This window comes from Dama dama, chromosome 25 (genome assembly GCF_033118175.1).
Source record: "Dama dama isolate Ldn47 chromosome 25, ASM3311817v1, whole genome shotgun sequence".
In the NCBI taxonomy this organism is placed as follows: domain Eukaryota; kingdom Metazoa; phylum Chordata; class Mammalia; order Artiodactyla; family Cervidae; genus Dama; species Dama dama.
In genome coordinates, this window is record NC_083705.1 from 48,608,886 (window position 1) to 48,630,549 (window position 21,664).

General features: G+C 44.9%; 1 protein-coding gene across 2 annotated transcripts in view; it reads right to left on the minus strand.

Moving 5' to 3' along the window:
• The window catches only part of PDZD2 (PDZ domain containing 2), a 260,003-nt gene that overhangs the window by 71,484 nt on the left and 166,855 nt on the right, over positions 1 to 21,664 (minus strand). For both annotated transcript variants that reach the window (XM_061129279.1, XM_061129281.1), the window contains exons 4-5: positions 21,035 to 21,167; positions 15,539 to 15,688 (exon numbers count right to left, since the gene is read on the minus strand). In XM_061129279.1, coding sequence (XP_060985262.1) covers positions 15,539 to 15,688; positions 21,035 to 21,167 — 283 coding nt within the window. The remainder of the gene's footprint in view (positions 1 to 15,538; positions 15,689 to 21,034; positions 21,168 to 21,664) is intronic.

Here is a 21,664-nt window from a genome sequence, read left to right on the forward strand (position 1 = left end):
AGAGAAAGCCTGCACACAGCAACGCAGACCCAGCGCAGCCAAAAATAAATGAATAAAATACATTTTCAATGAATTTCATTTAAAAATTATTCTGATAAGAAACTCATCTGAAGTAACAAAAATTCTCTTTTCAAAGTGCACATACTTTGCAAGTGTCACTGGGCCACAAATCAAACTGGTTTGATCAGATTACATTGTTAACATTTTTGATATCATTTTGGGTACGAGCACGTATTGCTTGCTTACTGATGTACAAGAAACGGGAAGGGTTTTGTTCATGTTTTGGCCTCTGTTGTTGGTGATGGTGGTTGGAAAAGGGGTGAAAACGGCCTGGAGAAGCAAAGAGCAGAAGCTTCTTGGAAGGATGCAACCTGTTGGGGAACAGAGGAGACCGTGGGTACCTCAGTGGGGGGGTTTAGAATAGAAATGAGGACACTGGGCTCCAGGAAACTGACAAGAGAGGGTCCAGCCAGGGAGGATGAGCAGATGACAGGAGGCTGGGAGGTTCAAAGGCAAACAAGATCAGGACTTCCCTGGTGGTCCAGTGGTTAAGAATCTGCCTTCCAATGCAGGGGATGCGGGTTCGATCCATGCTTGGGGAACTAAGATCTCACATGCCAAGAGGCAACTAAGCCCGCACACCTCAACTAGAGAAGTCCTTGTGTGCTACAATTGGAGAAAGCCTGCACGCCTTAACTACTGAGATCAGGTGCTCGAGAGTCTGTGCTCGGCGACAAGAGAAGGCCATGTGCTGCAACAAGGAGCCTGGGCACCGCAGTGAAGAGCCTGCACATGCAGTGAAAACCCAGCACAACCACAATAATAACAACAATCTCAAAGGTAAACAAAATCTCACTTGAAATACTGTTTAGGACCACCCCTGCTTTCAGGGAGAGGAAAAAAAAAAAAAGGAGAGGGGGAAGCAAACTCCCTTCTTGTTGGTAACCAAGGAGTTTTGCCTGCAGAGCCCAGCGCTACTGTCTGCCGGCTGGCCTTGCTACCTTCCTCCACTGACCGGCCACTGCTTCCTGCCTTTCCATCGTCGTGGCCATGACCCCTCCAGTCCAGGCTCTGCTGATGTCTCTGTGGAGCTACAGCAAAGACCTCTACCTCCATCTGCCTTTCTTCAGCCCAGCGCCTCCTCTACCTCACTGCCTGAGGAACCCCAAAACAAAAACTCTAGCCCTAGCACTCAACTCTAAAACCATCAATGAGAATACAACTTGTAAAATGAGCCACAGCTTTTTAGTGTGGAGCTAAAAGCAGGGGCTGAACATTTGCACTTAACTGATGATCTGCTGATCCCTGAACAAGCTTTAAAATCTCCTATTTATGGACCACTGTACATGTGGTCCAGGATGTCACCCACGCCTGTCGGTGTTCCTGTGAAAATCCTATGGAGTTTGCCAATTATCACCCTACCCACTGAGCCCTCCCCAACCCCTGGATGGAATGAGACATTCTTCTTCTATGTCAATATAGTACACAGCTCCTAAAGATTTATTACACAGAGTTGGTGAATATAAAAGTATAGAAATAACTGAAATACATTATGGGATATGTGTAACAAATACTGTGAGAGGGGAAGACTGATTACTACCTCTTGGTATTCCCCCAAACACTCAGCACAGCACTCAGCATGTAGATGGTAATGTCAAGCTCGCTACAGTCCAGTGTTGGCCGGTACTATGACGGGGATGCCTGTGAGCCCACATTATCAACTTCTGAGGTTGTGTGTGGTGTCAGTGGGAAGACTGTTGGGAAGAATTAGAGATGTCTGCTCTAGGAGCTGAAGAGGGGGTTTGTGGTACCAGGCAGGCTACCTATCTGCCACAGCTAGCTTAAAAGCTATTTGTGTTTCCGGGGGAAATAAATTTGAATATCAGCTTTACTAAACATCTCCCCCTTTATAAATCAGGAAGTGTCTTCTGATTTTTAAGTTCCAGAATGTGAGAAACAGACAAATGCAATTGGCAATCAGAGAAAGCACAGATGACAGGATGCTAGAGGGATTAGAAAACTCTCCGAGGAAGGAGGGCTGCAGAATCTCAATGGTCAAGAGTAGAAGGAAGGATATCTCAAGGCAAGGAGTAGAGGAAGAAGCAGAAAGGAGAGGCATGGTTTTTTTTTTTTTTCTGCAAACATCATTCATGGAGCTAAATCAGTACTTAACATAAAAAGCTAGGCAAGCAAAAGCAAGCAAACAAACAGCAAACAAAAAGCTAGGCAAGCAAACATGGTAACAATAGGGGGCGGGTGGGGAGAATTCTATTCATTTTAAATAGCTCTGCTTCTTTGAGAAATTTCTGCCCTGGATTCCAGAGAGGAACTTCTGATCTCTCATATTTTGCTTTGTATTTATTTCCAGGCTTTGTACTATCATGTTTCGTACAATGTGATGAAAAAATGGGAGGAAAAAAAAAAAGACCAGTTCCAAATCTTCCACTTCTCATAAAGTCTTCAAGTCAGGTCTGTTTTCTTTCTAGCATACAATGCATATTTGTCTAATTCATCTATGTCAAAGCGATTTTCCTGCAAAAGACCCAGCACGGTAACTGGAATTGAAACTAAGTGGAGATATTCTGCTTCTCTTAAGAGAGTGAGAATCTGTGTATCAGCAGCATCTCCATGTAAAATCTCAAAAGGCACATACATCTCACAGATTTCTGTTACCTTTTTAAAAGGCTCAACAAAGCTCATAAACAAATAAGATGTATTACCTAAGATACATGGTACACAAATAGGTCATATCATCCTGTTTTTCCCCCTGTGTAATTGCCATTATTTTGTCTATTTTAGTTTCATTTCTCAACTGCCACTTTCCTTCAATCTTAATATGTTCTACTTTACATTTTAATGTGCAGACCACAGACTCAAACTCCCAGTGGACATAGAAAACTAAATTAATAAGGATGATATTTCTAAGAGGAAAATTCATAATGAGGGAGAGGGCTAAAATACCATCTTGGAATACCTTAATGAATACCCAAAAAACTGGAACCAACTTACCCAAAATGATAAAGTCACTTCCTGACCCCTACGGTGTTATTTTCATAAAAGAAATTAATTTTAGGGCAAAGAAACTTTATTACATGCCCATAAAATCCATATTTTATTTCCACTGGAATTTGAAAGAATTTTTCAGATCCAAAGACAATAATAAAGTGCACTGCATACTTTAATGCGTATTTCATATAGCTCCACGCTGTGATGTCAACCTTTATAGATTGTATAGTCATCAGGCGCTCCCAACATAGGTTCATAAATTATAACTCTATGCTACTATACTAAAGTATACATACACTTTAAAACACAAAACAATCTAAAAAGAGAGAAAACCTATACAACTTCTTCCCACACTCCAAGGGACCATCTGGCTCCTCCCTCCAGCTCCTGCCAACCCTGCCCTTGAACTACTCTGGGGACCCCTTCGCTATGAGGCTGTAGAGAGAGAGAGAGACGTAGAGCGAAATCATGTCCGACTCTTGTGATCCTATGAACTGTATCCTGCCAGGCTCCTCTGTCCATGGGATTCTCCAGGCAAGAATACTGGAGTGGGTTGCCATTTCCTTCCCCAGGGGAACTTCCCAACCCAGGGACTGAACCCAGGTCTCCCTCATTGCAAGCAGATGCTTAACCGACTGAGCTAAGTGGGAAGCCCCAAAGCTAGTGAAAGTCGCTCAGTCGTGTCTGACTCTTTGTGACACCATGGACTATACAGCTCATGGAATTCTCTAGGTCAGAATACTAGAGTGGGTAGCCTTTCCCTTCTCCAGGAGATCTTCCCAACCCAGGGATTGAACCCATGTCTCCTGCATTGCAGGTGGATTCTTTACCAGCTGAGCCACAAGGGAAGCCAGGTTGAGGCTGTAGACTACAATATTTGCTTGTTTGTTTTTTTTTTTTTTTTTGGCTGCACCTTGAGACGTGCGGAATTTCCCTATCAGGGATCAAACCTGTGCCCCCTGAATTGGAAGCATGGAGTCTTAAACCACTAGACCACCGGGGAAGTCCAATGTTCGCTTTTCTATACAAATCACTTGGGCTGTTTACTTCCTTGAGAACTGCAAATTGCTTAGATGAAAATGCATCACAAAGCCAGGTAACAAGTTGGAACAGGCCCCAGAAAATGTGCCACGGGAATAAGCCTAACTCAAACTTCAGCAGTTTTCTGGGTAATGCATCCAGGCCAAGCAATTATTCTTATTTCCACTCCCCCCACCTATTCAGATAATCACTTCATCTCCTTAAGTAGGAAACCAAACAAAACAAAAACCACCCCTGAATTAAAATCTTATTTTCTTAGACCAGCGATCCTTGCAGCCTTGTCTGTCTCATGTTGCTCTGGAGATTCCAAAGACCACAATGAGCTTCACGCAGCCTTTTGAACGTGGCCTAAGCAACCTAAAGTGTTGCTTAAGGAAGATCTAGCTGCATTGAGATCTGCTACTTGGGGAAGTCTAGGGCCCTGAGGGGAAGGAGAGGGTCCGTTCACAGCTTGGGACAGAGGAGAGAAAAATACACAACTTGGGGGAATTATGGATCAGAAGGAGTTCCTGCCTGCTTGGGGCTGGTCAGGGGAACAATCCACCTCCTGCAATAACCACACCAGTCTACATCCCAGGAAATGGTGTCTGCAAAGGCAGTGAGAGCCAAGATGCACATGCCAAGTCTGTGTTCACAAAGGATCCAGTGTGGGCTTGGGGATCTGTGCTTCCAAGTTTCCCACAAGCAGCACAACCACCACAGCTTCTTTCTCTGCATCTCAAACTGCAGCAAGGACGGAGGCAGCAGGGAGCCTAAAAGTTCCTCTTATCTCAAGGCCAGGCACAGATCGGTACCTGGGCCGCATCCAGCCCCCAATCAGGAGATTCTTAGGAGCCCTGCCACTCTGTGGCACGCCTGGAAATTGCTATATGGCCAACAAAGGTGCTGAAGTTCCAATATGAAGAGCCACCTGATATGAAGAGCCAACTCACTGGAAAAAACCCTGATTCTGGGAAAGACTGAGGGCAGGAGGAGAAGGGGGCAACAGAGGATAAGATGGTTGGATGGCATCACTGACTCAATGGACATGAGTTTGAGCAAACTCCGGGAAATAGTGAAGGACAGGGAAGCCTGGTGTGCTGCAGTCTATGGGGTCATAAAGAGTTGGCCACGACTGAGCAACTGAACAGTAATAGTAACAACAAAGGTGTGTGGTCACATTGGCTGCTTTCTACAGTGGCCACTGTCTTTCAAAGGTTTGCTTTTTAAAATCTGGGTAAGCATCAGAATCACCCGGGAAGCTTCTGAAAACAGACCCCACTCAGATCTGCCAAATAGGCTTTCCAGGGTGGGACCTGGGGACAGATCAGCCTAAACTGAACCCTTCCTGTGCATTTTAACATCCACTTGAGCACGGAGATCCCTGAGTACATTTATGCTACACACAGCTCTTCCCTTCATGTGTTTGTGAAGTGCGTTCACCTTTTTGGGGCTTTCTGCTTTTCCCTCATTGCTGCCTTGGCTGTAACATGACTTGTCCAGTGGGACAGGTTTGTTCTCAGCGGAGCTCAGCGGTCTACTCTCTCACCATGAATTTCTAGCCTATAAAACACCAAGTATGGAGCAGCCACCCCAAGGCTCCTGGTGGCTTGACACTTTACACGACTGTGTACCAAAGCTGCATCTTTGAGTTCCGAGCTTTCTTCCCTGGGGCCTTTCTGGCTAGTCTTTCCACTGACATTTCACCACTTCACCAACTCGTTGGGGACAGGCAATCCTTTATGGTGGTTGGTTTATTTAAAGTTCCCTTTTCTAAATTCTCTTCCTAGCTGTTAGCAGCCTTCCAAGCTTAACCAAACAGAAAACGAGAAATCTACTCAGTTGTTAGGGCTTCCCTGGTGGCTCAGCTGGTAAAGAATCTGCCTGCAAAGTGGGAGACCTGGGTTTGACCCCTGGGTGGGGAAGATCCTCTGGAGAAGGGAATGGCTACCCACTCCAGCATTCTGGCCTGGAGAATTCCATGGACTCTACAGTCCATGGGGTCACAAAGAGTCAGACATGACTGAGTGACTTTCACATACACACTCACTTGTTAATGAGGTGGTTCCAGAGATATCGTACTTTAAGGAAAGGGACATTGTTCTCCCAATGCTACACTTGGAAAAAAACAATTTCTGTATCACTGATATTTGTATCCCAGATGGAAACTCCCATAAGGGAGAGAGGCAGACACAAACAGTAAATGCCTACTAGGTACTAAGTTTATTGAGAATTCATGGTGTGCTGGGCAGGACAGGCAAAGTCAACAGAAGGTAACCAAGTCTTATGGTGAAGAGTATACAGGGGTATTAAGGAAGGAGAGAGGGAATAACCATTCACCAGTCTGCCCACCTGTCCAAACACCCATCCATAATACGTACTGAGTCGACTGTGAATAAACCTGACATGAGGATCCCGTGGACCCTCCACTCATGGGGGGGAATGATATTAAATGAGCAGTCTCATGCATACATATGTCTTTACAATCTGTGATAAGGGTCATGAAGGAAAATATAGTATGTATTACAGGCATGAGGATATTTGCATCCAGGAAAACTCCCTGGAAGAGGTGAGTCCTGAAGTTAGATAAGGAGACTATTCCTGACCCAGGGGCAGATAGAGGACTTCTCTGAGCAGTAACTGCTACTGCTCTGTGCTCAAGGGACGTGAGACCCAGCACCAGAGCCCACTGCTGTGCATCTGAGCAGCCTGTCTAAAAACCCTGCACCTCAAGGCTTTAGGAAAACACAGTTGCTCCCCTGACAGAAAGCTCAGGGATATGGCTGATTCCTGTTGGGGTAGAGCAGAAGTCAGCACAGTATTGTAAAGCAATTATCCTTCAATTAAAAATAAATACATTTTAGAAAAAGGAATCCCCCCCTCAAAAAAAAAAAAAAAAAAGAAAAAAAAAAAGCTCAAGGAGCCCCGAGCCAGTGTTTCTCGGCATTAATAGTTTCACTCTGTGAAGATCTGGTTTTTCAGGCAGACCCTGGGACCTTCCTGCTTTAATACTAATCACAAGTTTACACACACTGCTCACTGTCCCTTGCATTAGCCTCTAAGTCTGATTCCCCAGAATGATCTAGCTCAGGCCCCAAACATCAGGCAGTCCCACTCTCTGACTCCTGTTAACAGCAGTGGCACCCTCACACACTTCAGTGAGAGTCCTCAGTGCCCAGGGAAACATTCACAAGCCAATTTATCAATTATTCAATGCAAATAAAACCCAAGAGCGCCTCTCCTTTTTCTCCATATATAAACATATTAATTATTTCATATATATATATAGCCCCCCACCTCCTCCCCAAAGATGCTGCCTTTTCCAAAAGACTGATTCAGTTTCTCACACCTCAGGGCTAAGCCATCAACAAACAGAGTCAAACACCCACATCAGACTTACAGAACCATGAGATCCAGTTTGGCTTGTCTTTCCTTTTGAAAGACGAACTCCTTTATTCCTTCTTTAACCTTAATAAACCCAAAGGTTCTCCAAGATTTTCCAAACCGGGGATTCCAAAAATGTTAGAGCTGATTCCCTTCATGCCAAAGGAAGCCGGATACAGGTCTGCTGATTGATGTGCTAAACAAATCTTCCCAGCAGAGCTCTAACAATTGCAGATTTGGCAGCAACAATCATTACTTCCATTTTCATTTTTGTTTGTTTTTGTTAAAAATATAAAAAGGGTAAGACAGGTTCCTGATCATTTAAAAAGGAGGTATCACTCATTCCACACACTGTTATGTTAAAACCCTTTTTCTACTCTTCATTTTGAAAACAGCCACTCTCTCAGAGGGCCAGATACATATTTTTCCTTAAAAATCTTATTTTAAAAAAGATGATCTGGATGCAGACTATTATATATAGGATGGACAAACAACAAATTTCTACCTTAAAGCACAAGAAACTATATTCAATATCCTGTGATAAACCATAATGGAAAAGAATATGAAAAATGTATGTATAACTGACTTTTGCTGTAAAGCAGAAATGAACACAACATTGTAAATCAACTGTGTGAAGGTGTCAGTCACTCAGTCGTGCCTGACTCTTTGCGATCCCAAGGACTGTCGTGCTCCAGGCTCCTCTGTGCATGGGATTCCCCAGGCAGGAATACTGGAGTGGGTTGCCATGCCCTCCTTTAGGAAGGAGGTATACCTGACTTCAAAAGTTTATAAATTTAAATATTTTCTTTCTCCTCCCAAAGAGACTGGGCTTCCCTGGTGGCTCAGATGGTAAAGAACCTGCCCGCAATGTGGGAGACCTGGGTTCGATCTCTGGGATGGGAAGATCCCCTGGGATGGGAAGACCCCCAGAGAGATATGTAGCAACAAATAAAGAGAAAACAGCAGATGCTAAATGCCAGGGAAACAGAGATTAGCAGGTTTGGGGGTGTGCCAGGGAGGGTTGTATGTATGCAGGTGTGTGTGTGTGTGTGTGTGTGTGTGTGTGTGTGTCTTTGTGTGTGTGTGTGTGTGTGTGTGTGTGTGTGTGTGTGTGTTTAGGTCTGCCAGGAGCACAGACAGAAGGAAAGGAAGCACAGGCGGGCTGGATCTGACGGCTTTATGTTAAGCAGTTGTGATTTTAAAGCCAGCGTGACTGAGACACCTTGAAGGACTTGAAACCGAGTGACGTGGTCAGACTCTCATTTAAAAATTGCCACTGTCAGGCAGAAGACAAAGTGGAGAAGACAGACTTGAGAAAGAATGATCGATCGGGTGAATCAGGACCATAGTTAGTACAGGGGAGGGGACTAGACTTGGCTATTTCTGAGACCAACCTGGAGGTTTTTAAGATCAGATGTGGTGGAGGGAGGGGAGGGAGGACCCCCTCAGTGAAGTCAGACCCCACTGAGATGGTGACAGTTATGCAAATAACTGTGGGATTTCACTGTCCCATCCCAGTTCTCTTTTTGCTGCCTTTACTCCTCACACTTGATACTCACCATATGGTTCTATTCTAAGCATGCATATGGCTCTATTCTAAGCATGGCTAGAGCTTTTTGAAGGGAAAATCTCATGGCTGTTTATTGCAGCCATGAAAAATAGATCACAGGGGTGCTCACTGCAGACCCTGAGCATGTGTATTACATTTGCTCCATTTAAGTGCTTGGGGTGTCCACAACTTGGAGGTGTAGAAGAGTCAAAGTCAGAGTCGAACTTAGCATCAGGTTTCATCATTATCTTCAGGGAAGTAAAAGGCTTTGTGACTTAGTTGATTAAAAGAGTACCAAGTTTCTTTCATCTAAGTGGTTCACTGGTGTTTAAGGATCATAAAACAAAGAGTCTTGGATTATAAACATAAAACTAAAAAATAATTATTTCCCCCACCCCCCTCAGTAGTTCAGGACCTTTACAAGGCCCAGCAGGAGATTCTGGGCAGACTGTGAAGTTGGGAAAATATCATGTGCTCACTTCCTGGCCCTGCAGGACTCTGTCTCATACCCAGGTCATCTGGCTTGAAACCAGAGCTCAAGAGAGTGGCTGACAGATGGTGGGCGTTTCGGCAAAGGTGACAAGCCAGGGAAGAAGGCTGGTATCCCTTCTCTGGGATGTTTTGTAAGGGGTGTGGAGCGGAAGGTGAGGTGAGGTGAGGGGTCTCTGGAGCACAGTGAAGGCAGAACTAACAGTCAAGGAAGGTCAGTGCTGGCTTCTCCACCAATGATAAGGGGTTCAAGATTTGCATTTGCGAGCTGGAGGTGACATGACGGAGAAACCCAGAAGTCAGCTCTGAAATAGGTGCTCTTGTGGGGGACTACTGCTCAGTCATTTATTTCTTATTAAAAGCAACCTGAAGTTTCCCAAATAAAGTGTGTTAGGACAGAACACTGAAAAGTCCTTTGGCAAAATTGCAGTAACAAGCATACACAACAAACATATACAACAAGATGTGATTAATTTGTAAACTTTTTAAGATAATGTTATTGGCAATGACAGGCCCCAGGCACTGCAGAAATGTAAATTAGCATAACCTCTCTGGAGAAAACTTTTAACGACGCAATTCTACTTCTACAAGCCATTGAAGCAAATAAAAAAATGAAAAATGTGCAGAGGGCTACACGGACAAGCATGTTCCATGAAGAATTCTTTATGATTTTAAAAATAAAATACACATGTGATAGATGTAAATGGAATTTTTGGTTGAAAATTAGTAAAATAAATTATGGCATATCCATGTTATAAAATATTAGCCATTATAAACCATGTTTCAGGGGAGATGTTTATGATTACATCATTAAGACCATAGCAAGCTTCATAAGTTGTTAATATAAGGTCAATTAAAAATATATATGTGCTTAAGAAAAAAATCAACTTGAAAAGCATAGCAAAATGTTAAATCCTACTATCTTTCAATAGTACGATTGTCAGTGACTTGTATTTTATTTGTGAGGTCTTCTTGGGGATGGGGAGACCAAAAACCACTTATATAGTAGAAACATTACTCTTGAAATTAGAACTCATTTAACTAATAATTTAAATTATGAGTTATGTTTATACATATATATTACAAAGATTGTTATTTAGTTGCTAAGTCGTGTCCAACTTTTTTGCAACCCCATGAATTGTGGCCCACCAGGCTCCTCTGTCCATAGGATTATTTCAGCAAGAATACTGGAGTGGGTTGCCGTTTCCATCTCCAGGGATCGAACCTGCATTTCTTGCTTGGCAGGCAGATTCTTTACCACTGAGCCACCAGGGAAGTCCATATTACATAAATACAATTATAAAAAGCATTATAATTTATAAAACTACAGTAAGTCTAGGTTATAATTTAAATAAAAGTATATAACATATAATACATTTAATATATGTCATGGGTAATGTTTAGAGCAGTATTTAGTGTAAAAAAGTTTCTAGACAATTCCTTGGATTTTTCAGCAAGAGATTATGAATTATGAAATTTTAAAACATGTGATTATAACCTCTCCATAGACTACTGGGCCACATACTCGCCCTGGCCCTTATGAGAGGAGGTGCAGGTGTGTTGCAGAGTTGCCCTCTCTTTACATTCTGAGCTTACTCGACTCTTCACTGGGAGCTGGCTGAGTAAGGCAGGGCGGTGGGATCGAGCCCTCCAGATTGTGGGCACATGAGGGGAAAAACTGTGGGCTGGAGAGCCATGTCTTCTCACACTGTTCATGGGGTTCTCAAGGCAAGAATACTGAGGTGGTTTGCCATTCCCTTCTCCAGTGGACCACATTCTGTCAGACCTCTCCACCATGACCCGTCGTCTTGGGTGGCCCCACACGGCATGGCTTAGTTTCACTGAGTTAGACAAGGCTGTGGTCCTGTGATCAGATTGGCTAGTTGTCCGTGATTGTCGTTTCAGTCTGTCTGCCCTCTGATCCCCTCTCTCTGTGCCTACCGTCTTACTTGGGTACTTACATACTGTGGGCAGTGGCCAGAGGACTGGAAAAGGTCAGTTTTCATTCCAATCCCAAAGAAAGGCAATGCCAAACAATGCTCAAACTACCGCACAATTGCACTCATCTCACATGCTAGTAAAGTAATGCTTAAAATTCTCCAAGCCAGGCTTTAGCAATACATGAACCGTTAACGTCCAGATGTTCAAACTGGTTTTAGAAAAGGCAGAGGAACCAGAGATCAAATTGCCAACATCCACTGGATCATTGAAAAAGCAAGAGAGTTCCAGAAAAACATCTATTTCTGCTTTATTGACTATGCCAAAGCCTTTGACTGTGTGGATCACAATAAACTGTGGAAAATTCTGAAAGAGATGGGAACACCAGACCACCTGACCTGCCCCTTGAGAAACCTGTATGCAGGTCAGGAAGCAACAGTTAGAACTAGACATGGAACAACAGACTGGTTCCAAATAGGAAACAGAGTATGTCAAGACTGTATGTTGTCACCCTGCTTATTTAACTTATATGCAGAGTACATCACGGGCTGGAGGAAGCACAAGCTGGAATCAAGATTGCCAGGAGAAATACCAATAACCTCAGATATGAGGATGATACCACCCTTATGGCAGAAAGTGAAGAACTAAAGAGTCTCTTGAAGAAAGTGAAAGAGGAGAGTGAAAAAGTTGGCTTAAAGCTCAACATTCAGAAAACTAAGATCATGGCATCTGGTCCCATTACTTCATGGCAAATAGATGGAGAAACAATGGAAAGAGTGAGAGACTTTATTTTGGGGGGCTCCAAAATCACTGCAGATGGTGACTGCAGCCATGAAATTAAAAGACGCTTACTCCTTGGCAGGAAAGTTATGACCAACCTAGACAGCATAATAAAAAGCAGAGACATTACTTTGCCAACAAAGGTCTGTCTGGTCAAGGCTATGATTTTTCCAGTAGTCATGTATAGATGTGAGAGTTGGACTATAAAAAAGCTTAGCGCCGAAGAATTGATGGTTTTGAACTGTGGTGTTGGAGAAGACTCTTGAGAGTCCCTTGGACTGCAAGGAGATCCAACCAGTCCATCCTAAAGGAGATCAGTCTTGAGTGTTAATTGGAAGGACTGGTGTTGAAGCTGAAACTCCAATACTTTGCCCACCTGATGCAAAGAGTTGACTCATTTGAAAAGACCCTGATGCTGGGAAAGATTGAGGGCAGGAGGAGAAGGGGACGACAGAGGATGAGATGGTTGGATGGCATCACCAACTTGATGGACATGGGTTTGGGTGGACTCCGGGAGTTGGTGATGGACAGGGAGGCCTGGCGTGCTGCGGTTCATGGGGTCATAGAGAGTCAAACGCGACTGAACTGAACTGAGCCATGTCTGGTTAGTAAGGTGGGGCTAGCAGAGTCAGGCTGGAGTTGAACAGTTTACTGGCTGGACTGCCACACACTCCGTACCCCTTCTGTGTGGAGGGTGACTGCTCTGTCAACCGGGAACGGACAGTGCTGGGGGGATGGGGGGAGGTCACAAGGAGGAAGGATGGGCAGGCTCAGAAAGATCTTGGCCTTGAAGGCTGGGCAGACAATAGTGGGAGGAGAGACATACGCTATTCAGACAGTTCCAGGTTTATCCAGAGAGCCATCTGTCTCTGTAAGTCACCCCTGTAGGGGCTGAAATGTAGATATCAGCCCTCTGAGGCTGCTAGGATATGGTCAGCTATGAGCCAGGGGCGTAACCATAATGTCTGTGGTGGATAAACCTAGTTAGATTTTGTTGTCATTTTTTTCATTAGTTTTAAATGAATGCTTGTCCTGTTGTTTGTTTTTAAATGTATTAAGTTATTTATAACCCAGCACCAGATGTACTGGCTAAATTCTAGGGATTCACTGGGAACCCAAACCAGACATCATGTTCCCACATCGCATGGAGTTCACAGTTAGATGGGAGAAACAGATTTTAATCAAATAAGCACAAATCTAAATGTGACAAGTAGTTCATGGGAAAGCCACATGGTCCTGGTATGAGAGCTAAGAGATTTAATACAGATAGGATATATTCTGGAGGGTTTCCCAGGTGGTGCAGTGGTAAAGAAATGCCTGCCAATGCATGAGATGAAGAGACGTGGGTTTGATACCTGGGTCAGGGAGAAGAGAAGGAAATGGCAACCCATTTCAGTATTCTTGCCTGGAGAATCCCATGGACAGAGAAGCCTGGCAGGCTACAGTCCATGGGGTCACAAAGAGTTGGACATGACTGAGTGACTGACTAACTCACACACACACCCCTTCTTCAGGATGTTTTCCTTTGTTTACTGGAAAGTTGTCTTAATGTGCTGATTTTGTTAGAACAAAACTCTTTACTGCCATCTTCCAGAAAACTGTCCTCATAAACACAAGAGCCTATGATATTTATGATGTAAGTGGTGTTCCTTTAGATGTGGTACCTTTGTGCAGTCCACAGCCTGCACAACCATAGTTTAGTGGCCTTGGAACTCTAATGATAAAAAAGAAAAGGAAAAAGTAACTTTTTCTTTCTTAAATTAATATATCATATTATAATATAAATAGTTATATATAGATGTGAGAGTTGGACTATAAAAAAGGATGAGCACTGAAGAACTGATGCTTTTAAACTGTGGTGCTGGAGAAGACTCCTGAGAGTCCCTTGGACTGCAAGGAGATCAAACCAGTCAATCCTAAAGGAAATCAATTCTCAATATTCATTGGAAGGACTGATGATAAGCTGAAGCTCCAATACTTTGGCCACCTGATGTGAAGAGCCAACACATTGGAAAAGACTCTGATGCTGGGAAAGATAGGAGGCAGGAAAAGAAGGGAACAGAGGATGAGATGGTTGAATGGCATCACTGACTCAGTGGACATGAAGTGAAGTGAAAATCGCTCAGTCGTGTCCGACCATTGGTGACTGTATAGTCCATGGAATTCTCCAGGCCAGAATACTAGAAAACTGGAGTGGGTAGCCATTCCCTTCTCCAGGGGATTTTCCCAACCCAGGGATTGAACTCAGGTCTCCCGCACTGCAGGCAGATTCTTTACCAGCTGAGCCACAAGGAAAGCCCAAGAATACTGGAGTCGGTAGCGTATCCCTTCTCCAGCGGATCTTCCTGACCCAGGAATCGAAGTGGGGTCTCCTGCACTGCAGGCGGATTCTTTGCTAGTTGAGCTACCAGGGAAGCCCAATGGACACGAGTTTGAGCAAACTCTGGGAGATGGTGAAGGACAGGGAAACCTGGTGTTCTGTAGTCCATGGGGTCGCAGAGAGTCAGACACAACTGAGTTACTAAGCAATAACAATTATATAAATGGGATAAGAGATACATTTTGTGTTGCTGTCTTCTAAGGCCTAATTACAAACAAGACTAACTTCCCAACGCTTACCATGCTGCCTAGGCTCAGAGCTACTGGCAAAGAGTAAGAGACCCAAATGGCAAAAGGAAGGGACCCTCCCCAGGCCTGGATGAATGGGGACCGACAGCTCACAAGGTTTTATACTAAATATGAGGTATCTGTAAGATGTGGGATACAAAGAGGAGCCCGCAGAGCTGCACTGAAACCACAGTAAACCACAGCCCTCCAGACTCCGCCAGACCACAACGGGGTAGGGGCAGCTCATGAGGGCGTGAAGGGTCACAGGCTGTTTGAGGAAGACCCACGAGCCAAGCAAAAAGTCCTCATTTCATTAAAACTGGGAGATACATCCATACACGTTCGCCTGAATGGGTTCTGTGTTATTTTAACATTCTACTTGCAACCAGACATCTCTCAGTCTAAGCTCAACTTCACAAGCAATAATTTTCAAACACTGTATCAAGAAATAGCAATAAAATCCTGTGTGTATTATTAGACACCCTAGAAGTTGATATATGCACTGAACTCAGTACCAATTGCTCTCTTATTTCCAGGGGTATAGAGCCAATTGTTTTTTCTTAAACGAAAAGTATTACCTTCATAGATTTTTCTGGCTGATTCTGACAAAAAAAATAAAAAAATAGAAAGATGCACTGTGGTTCTCTCCCATCCTGGTCTGGATCATAATGTCTATCTCAAGCTTTTATCTCTGGCCCTGGTACCCACGTCTTCGGCAGAACATCGTCCCGGCAGAGCATCCCGGCAGAGCGCAGGCGCACTTACTGCTCTCTGGACGGGAGATGCGCCGGTGCCTTCGTCCTCGTCTGGCTCCCGGTCTTCGTTGTCGGTCCAAGAGGACACGTCCTCTGTGGAGCTGGTCAGGTCAGGCAGACTCTTAGATGTCAGCCTCAGGAGGTCCTCGGCAGAATTCTCCTATGGTGAAACAACGAGAGGCCCATGAATTACCCTGTGATATCAAGGCCAAGGAAACAGCAGAGTCAATAGCGGGTGGTCACGTGTTCCCAATCCCAAGACTACATGGAGTATAAGTTCCACATTTCCAGGTGTGTGAGGTGAATCCACATGTCAGGGGTATAGGGCCAATTTGAACCTAGAGTTTTTTTTTTTCTCCTTGATGAATCAGTATTTCTTAACTGAATGTTTCTATGAGTAATCTAAGCTCCCTGAACTTAAGATCCTTCGATGCCCCCACCGTCTTACTTTCAGGATGTAGTTTAAACTCCCTCATTGGCAGGCCAACATCAGAGATTTGGCCTCTGCCCAGCTCTCCAAACTCACCTGCCTCCATTCCTCCCTCCAAGCCTCCCTTCCACCCAAGCCACGCTGACTTTCAAACATGCCAGGCTCTCCCCAGCCATGCTTCCTCTCTCAACTGCAGCTCCCCTGTCTAGACCACTCTTCTTCCCAAGACTAAGGCCTCTTTGGCCAAAGCTTGAGCATCCTCTCTTGCAAGGCTTCCTGGAGTCCCACCCTTCTCCTCTCATGTCCTCTACCATTTACCGCCTCGCTGTGGGTATGTAACTTATTCGTCTATCTCCCTTTTTGTCTGAGAGTTCCCCAAACCACATCGACTCAGTGCTCTGTCCCCAGGTCGAGCTCAGAGCTCAGACATCCACTATATTCTCCTCTCGCTCACTGCTCATCTCACAAGCCCCTGTTGGTTACAAAGATTAGATCATTTACTGAATCTCAATGAGAGTGGAGACTGATAATGTCTGCCACGAAAGCAGTCCTTGAACAACTTTTAAAGGACAACAGAAATACATGGAATCACATTCTATTAAGATTAGACTCCAAAGGGGGCTTCATCAACACAGCCCTTCCTTCCTAGACACAGATAAAGTCAGAATGGGTGTGCGGTGCAGGCGAGATCCATGAGGCCACGTGACAATCCCAAGGACAAATGAGGCAGGCACGGGAGCTGAGAGCTCTCCTGGGAAAGGACATGACACGCGAGGCCAGGGACCAGGGCTACAGGGCTGATCTGAGGCCAGAATGAAAGAGCAACGTGCCCTCTCCTCTTTCTGCCACACCAGCGGTTTCTACCAGGAAGGAAACATATGGAAAGTTTTGATCATCATATTCCTTGGGGGATGACAGAAGACAGAACAACAAAGAAGACTCAGCTTATAAAAGGGACGTTACAAACTACCAGTGAGTTGGCACCTGGTGAGTGACATTTGTTCCTAGTTTGATGCGGATTCCACTCCTTCAAGGTACCTGAACCTCATTCATTTTAGATCAGTAATTCGTGACTACTTTGAGACCTTGCCCAAGGAAAGGAAAAAGAGTTATTTGTGAGAAAGTGAGCTGAATCCTTTTCTGTGATGTCAATGCTGCTCAACTATTAATAGAAGAAAGCTTAAAAGAGTGAAAGTTCCAACTGTTGAGTAAATTTCACAACAGCCACAAGATGGAATACTCACTGTCATTAAAAATGTTGATCTAGAAATACATTTCCTGATGGGCAAAGAGCTCTTTTAGCGGGTTACTCAGTGAAAAAGCAGGTTAAAAATAATAAGGACCGTATTAGTAACAGATGTAATTATCATTACGTATTGTACCTGGATACAATACGAAAACCATAAAGACACATTTCTCCAAGTACTCACTGTGACCACCTACACTGTTTAGAGATCTTTATAGCTCATTTAATCTTCCTAATATCCCATGAAGCAGTTATTGATTCTCACTGTACAAGTGAGATTTCGAAAGAAGCACTAACTTGCTCAAGATACACAGCTTTTACAGGGCTGTGCTGGCCCTTGAATTCTGACGGGACTGCCTCCAGGTACACTGTCTCCTTGTGTTTGATTCCATTTAAAAGAAAACGTGTTCCTGTCTGGAAGGAAATGCCAGTTAGAGGATGGTACTATTGGCAATATTAGACATTTTATCACATTTTTCTTCTCTATACTTTTTTCCTGGGTTTTCTACATTAGATATAATGAATACATATTTCTTGTTAATAAAAACCAAGAGTGAAACAAAAAAGAGACAGTGCACAAGAGAAATCCGTGTTGCTATGCATGTACTTCCAGGAATATCAAGATGAACTTGGATATTCTGAGTTTATTCATTCAACAAAAACTTTCTAAGCTCCTCTCTTATACACAAATGACATACTGTGCAGGAACATGAGACATCCTTTCCAGAAGACAGTAACTGTTATATTTCTAAAACAATGCCTGTTAAGTTTTGTGACAAAGTGATGCTTATCTGCAATAATTTAGATTTTCTTTTTACTATTTCTGTATAGTATATATATGTATACTATATACTATATATACTAGTATGTATACTACAGTATAGTAATATACTATTACTATATGTGGCAAGTCAAAAGTTTTTCTTTCTTTTCTCTTTCTCTTCGAATATAAAGGCAGAACTGAAGTCTGTAGATGATTTGTTCTTTGGGATAAAGAAGAGGAACAGAAGTCAAGCAGTGCCTAACGATCAGGTGCTTTTTCTCCATGGATGAGCACCTTGGACGGAGCAGATTAAGTTCAGGAGCAAACAGCTGGCAGCTGCTGCAGCAGCCTATATTGCTTAGCTGTAGGTGAAGCAAATGGGAAGGAGGAGAAAGCTCTGAGGGCTGGTCAGCCTTAGGGCCGTAGATCTGGACAGATGGCCAAGAGTCAACAGATTGAAAACCACAACGGACTCCTGTTCCTCACCTATGGACGCTGCTCAGCCCTACAAAGACCTCAACAAGTGTCCCAAAGTGTCCCAGCCTCTGGCAGGAACACGTCACCTTGTTCTAACACCATGGGCTCTGGATTCCTTTAAATCTTGTGTGACTAAACGGCAGCATGAAAGTCTGAAGGCCAGTGGACCCAGGATGAAAGCTGCTTCTGCCACCCATTGCCTGTATGACCTCTGGACAGATTAACTTATCTCTTAGGCTCTAATCTCATCTTCTGAATGAAAAGAACTAATGGCTCTCTCCTGGGATTCACTTTAAGAATTAAATGAGACAGTAGGTATAAAGCGCCTGGCAACCAGTGGTACCCAGTACATGTGAGTGTCTTTCTTCAAGTTGATGAGTAATGTCTGTTTTAAAAAATCTCACAAGTGCCCCCTAATTACTAGTTTTACCCATGAGGGGTCGTTTTTTGTCTTTGTATTTTCTTTGTGTCGTTTATGTATAATGACTGGCATAGAAGAGATTTCTTTCCCACTTTCCAAACTAGCAGGAGAAAGAAGTCAGCCCAGAAATAAAGGTTTGGTGGACATGCTTTAATGCCTGTACAGAGCCCCCTGCGTGGTTAAGCTGCAAGCTTGGGGAGGTAGGGTGTGTGTGTGTAAGAACCAATAATGTTTTTCAAATTCCCACCACATCTGGTCAAATGAAGAATTTGTTTCAGCCTTTCCCTCCTTGTGGGATCCACTAGGCTGACCAAGAGCATCCCTGGCTTTGCTCCTGCCTCAACCCTAGGGAGAAGATCCCATGGCATCTCTGGGAGGCAAAGATGGGGTGTATGAATGGAGAAGGTCTCAATTCCTGCCTCCAGGGCTTCAGCGTCAGCTCTTCCTGCCAAGTCTTTGCCAAGCTCTGAATTCTGGCTGGAAGCAGGATTTGGGGTACATGGTATAAAGGAGACTTCTCCAGCTAGAATAATGGAGTGGGTAGCCGTTCCCTTCTCCAGGTGATCTTCCTAACTCAGGAATCAAACCCAGGTCTCCTGCACTGCAGGTGGATTCTTTAACAGCTGAGCCACCAGCGAAGCATAAAGGGGGAAAGTAGGTTTTTCAGATGACTCAAAATACTCACCTATTTATTAAACCCAGGAAGTGCTAGTGGTCAAGAATCTGCCTGCCAACACAGGAGACACAAGAGACACGGTTGGAAGGATCCCCTGGAGGAGGAAATGGCAACCCACTTCAGTGTTCTTGCCTGAGAAATCCCACGGATAGGGGAGCCTGGCAGGCTACCATTCATGGGGTCGCAAAGAGTCAGACATGATTCAGCACACAAAATGGGCAATAGACTGTGCAATCTAAGAAGGAATATATATAAAAACCTGTGGATGCAGGGTTCAAAAGTAGCATCAAGGATAACTGGGGGAAATCAGACATCCTGGCGAGAGCTATTGCTGGGAAGCATTAAGGACGGGGTGGTTCATACCAGTGCTCCCCTGAGCTGGAGCCAGGATGAACTGGAACGAAGCCCTGTGTCTCCACTGCACTAGACCCCGAGTCCGGAGGGTTCTCCCCTGGTCTCATGGATGTCACCACCTCATCAGACAATGGAGCAGAATGCAGACAGCCCTGTCCTTCCCTTGTCCCGCAGCTGCTGTCCCAATGCCTCTCTGCAGCGCTCTAAGGCTGCCGAGACCCCGGGGAGAGAGCAGATGGGGGTCCCAGACCTCAGCACGAGTTTCACATGCTCTGGTGGGTGGGGGGTGAAAGGAGCCCCAGCCTGAGGCCTCGTGAAGAAGAGGTGGCAGCCAGACAGAGGGCATGGCCAGACTCGGCATCACAGCAAGAGTCAGGGTCCTGACACTGTCAGCTGCATCATGGCCCCCTAGGAAGCTCTGTCTTGCTGTGTCATTTGTAAAACCGAGGAGGATGGGAGGGGGCATAGCTGGATAAGCAAGGTTCACAAGGCTTCCTCTAGCACCGACACTCTGTGCTGCCAGGGGTCAGAGCCCGGGCCTGCAGCCTGCCCATGCCACCCCAACCTCCTTCCGGCAGGTCCTGGAAGACACGCATCTCCACATCTCTCCCCCGCTCCTGCTTCCACATCTCCTTGGTTTCCCCTTGGGTCAGTTGCTACCCTCTCTATCCTGTCTTTTCTCCCATTCATCTCTTTCCCTTAGTCCTTGTGATGCTTTTTAATCCCCTAGACAAACCTATCGTGAAAGTTGCTCAGTTGTGCCCAAATCTGCATCCTAGTCCATGGAATTCTACAGGTCAGAATGCTGGAGTGGGTAGCCATTCCCTTCTCCAGGGGATCTTCCCAACCCAGGGACTAAACCCAGGTCTCCCGCGTTGCAGGCGGATTCTTTACCAGCTGAGCTACCAGGGAAGCCCAGATATACCTACTAATGCTCTTAAAGGATGGCAAGATGATTAAACGCCCTTAAGCTCAGGGACCCTTGTGGGCCTGCACTGCAGAATCATGGCTATTCGACTGGCCCAAGCAAAGCTGAGTATGCATGTGTTAGGGGGTGGGGGTGAGGGGGTTCATGGGGAGGGCTCACAACCAAATCTGCCACTGCCATTCAAAATATTTTACAAAACAAATCCACCTACCTTGCTGGCCACCACCAGCTGAACCACTCCAGTGGCTGAGCGAAGAATGGCCACAGCTTCCTCGTGGGAGAGCCCAACTAGTAAGTGACCATTGATTACCAGCAGCTCATCTCCTAAGGACAGTCTGCCATCCCTGAGGAAATGGAGACGGGAAAAAAAAAAAAATCCCTCGTCAAGATGTTCTAGGCTTGAGAAGGGCCATCTTCCTGGAGTTGGGGAGGGTTGTCAGAAGGGGACAGTCCAAAATGGGCTACAGAGGAGTAGGGAAGATGGGGACAGCTAGGGTGGGACTGTTCATCCTTCTGTCAGGGTCCAGATGCCCAGTTAGCAGAGCTAAGAGCTTCACGATTTCAGAGGGTCCCTTAGTTACAGGCACGATCGTAAGTTACCACCATATCCTACATCAATGTCAATGAAACACCTCCCATCCAGGTGGAGACATAATGGAGAGGAACCAAGAGCCCAAAGCTTTAGGATAGTTAAGTCTTTCTTTTCTCAATCCTACCTGCTATCCTGCCCTTGTGACTGAGTCATCAGCTGAGTCTCTGAACTGAGCCCCAGAAGAACGAAGGTATCCGAAGCTTGCCAGGAATCCTTCCCTAACCCAAGTCCCTCTCTCTCCCCAGGATT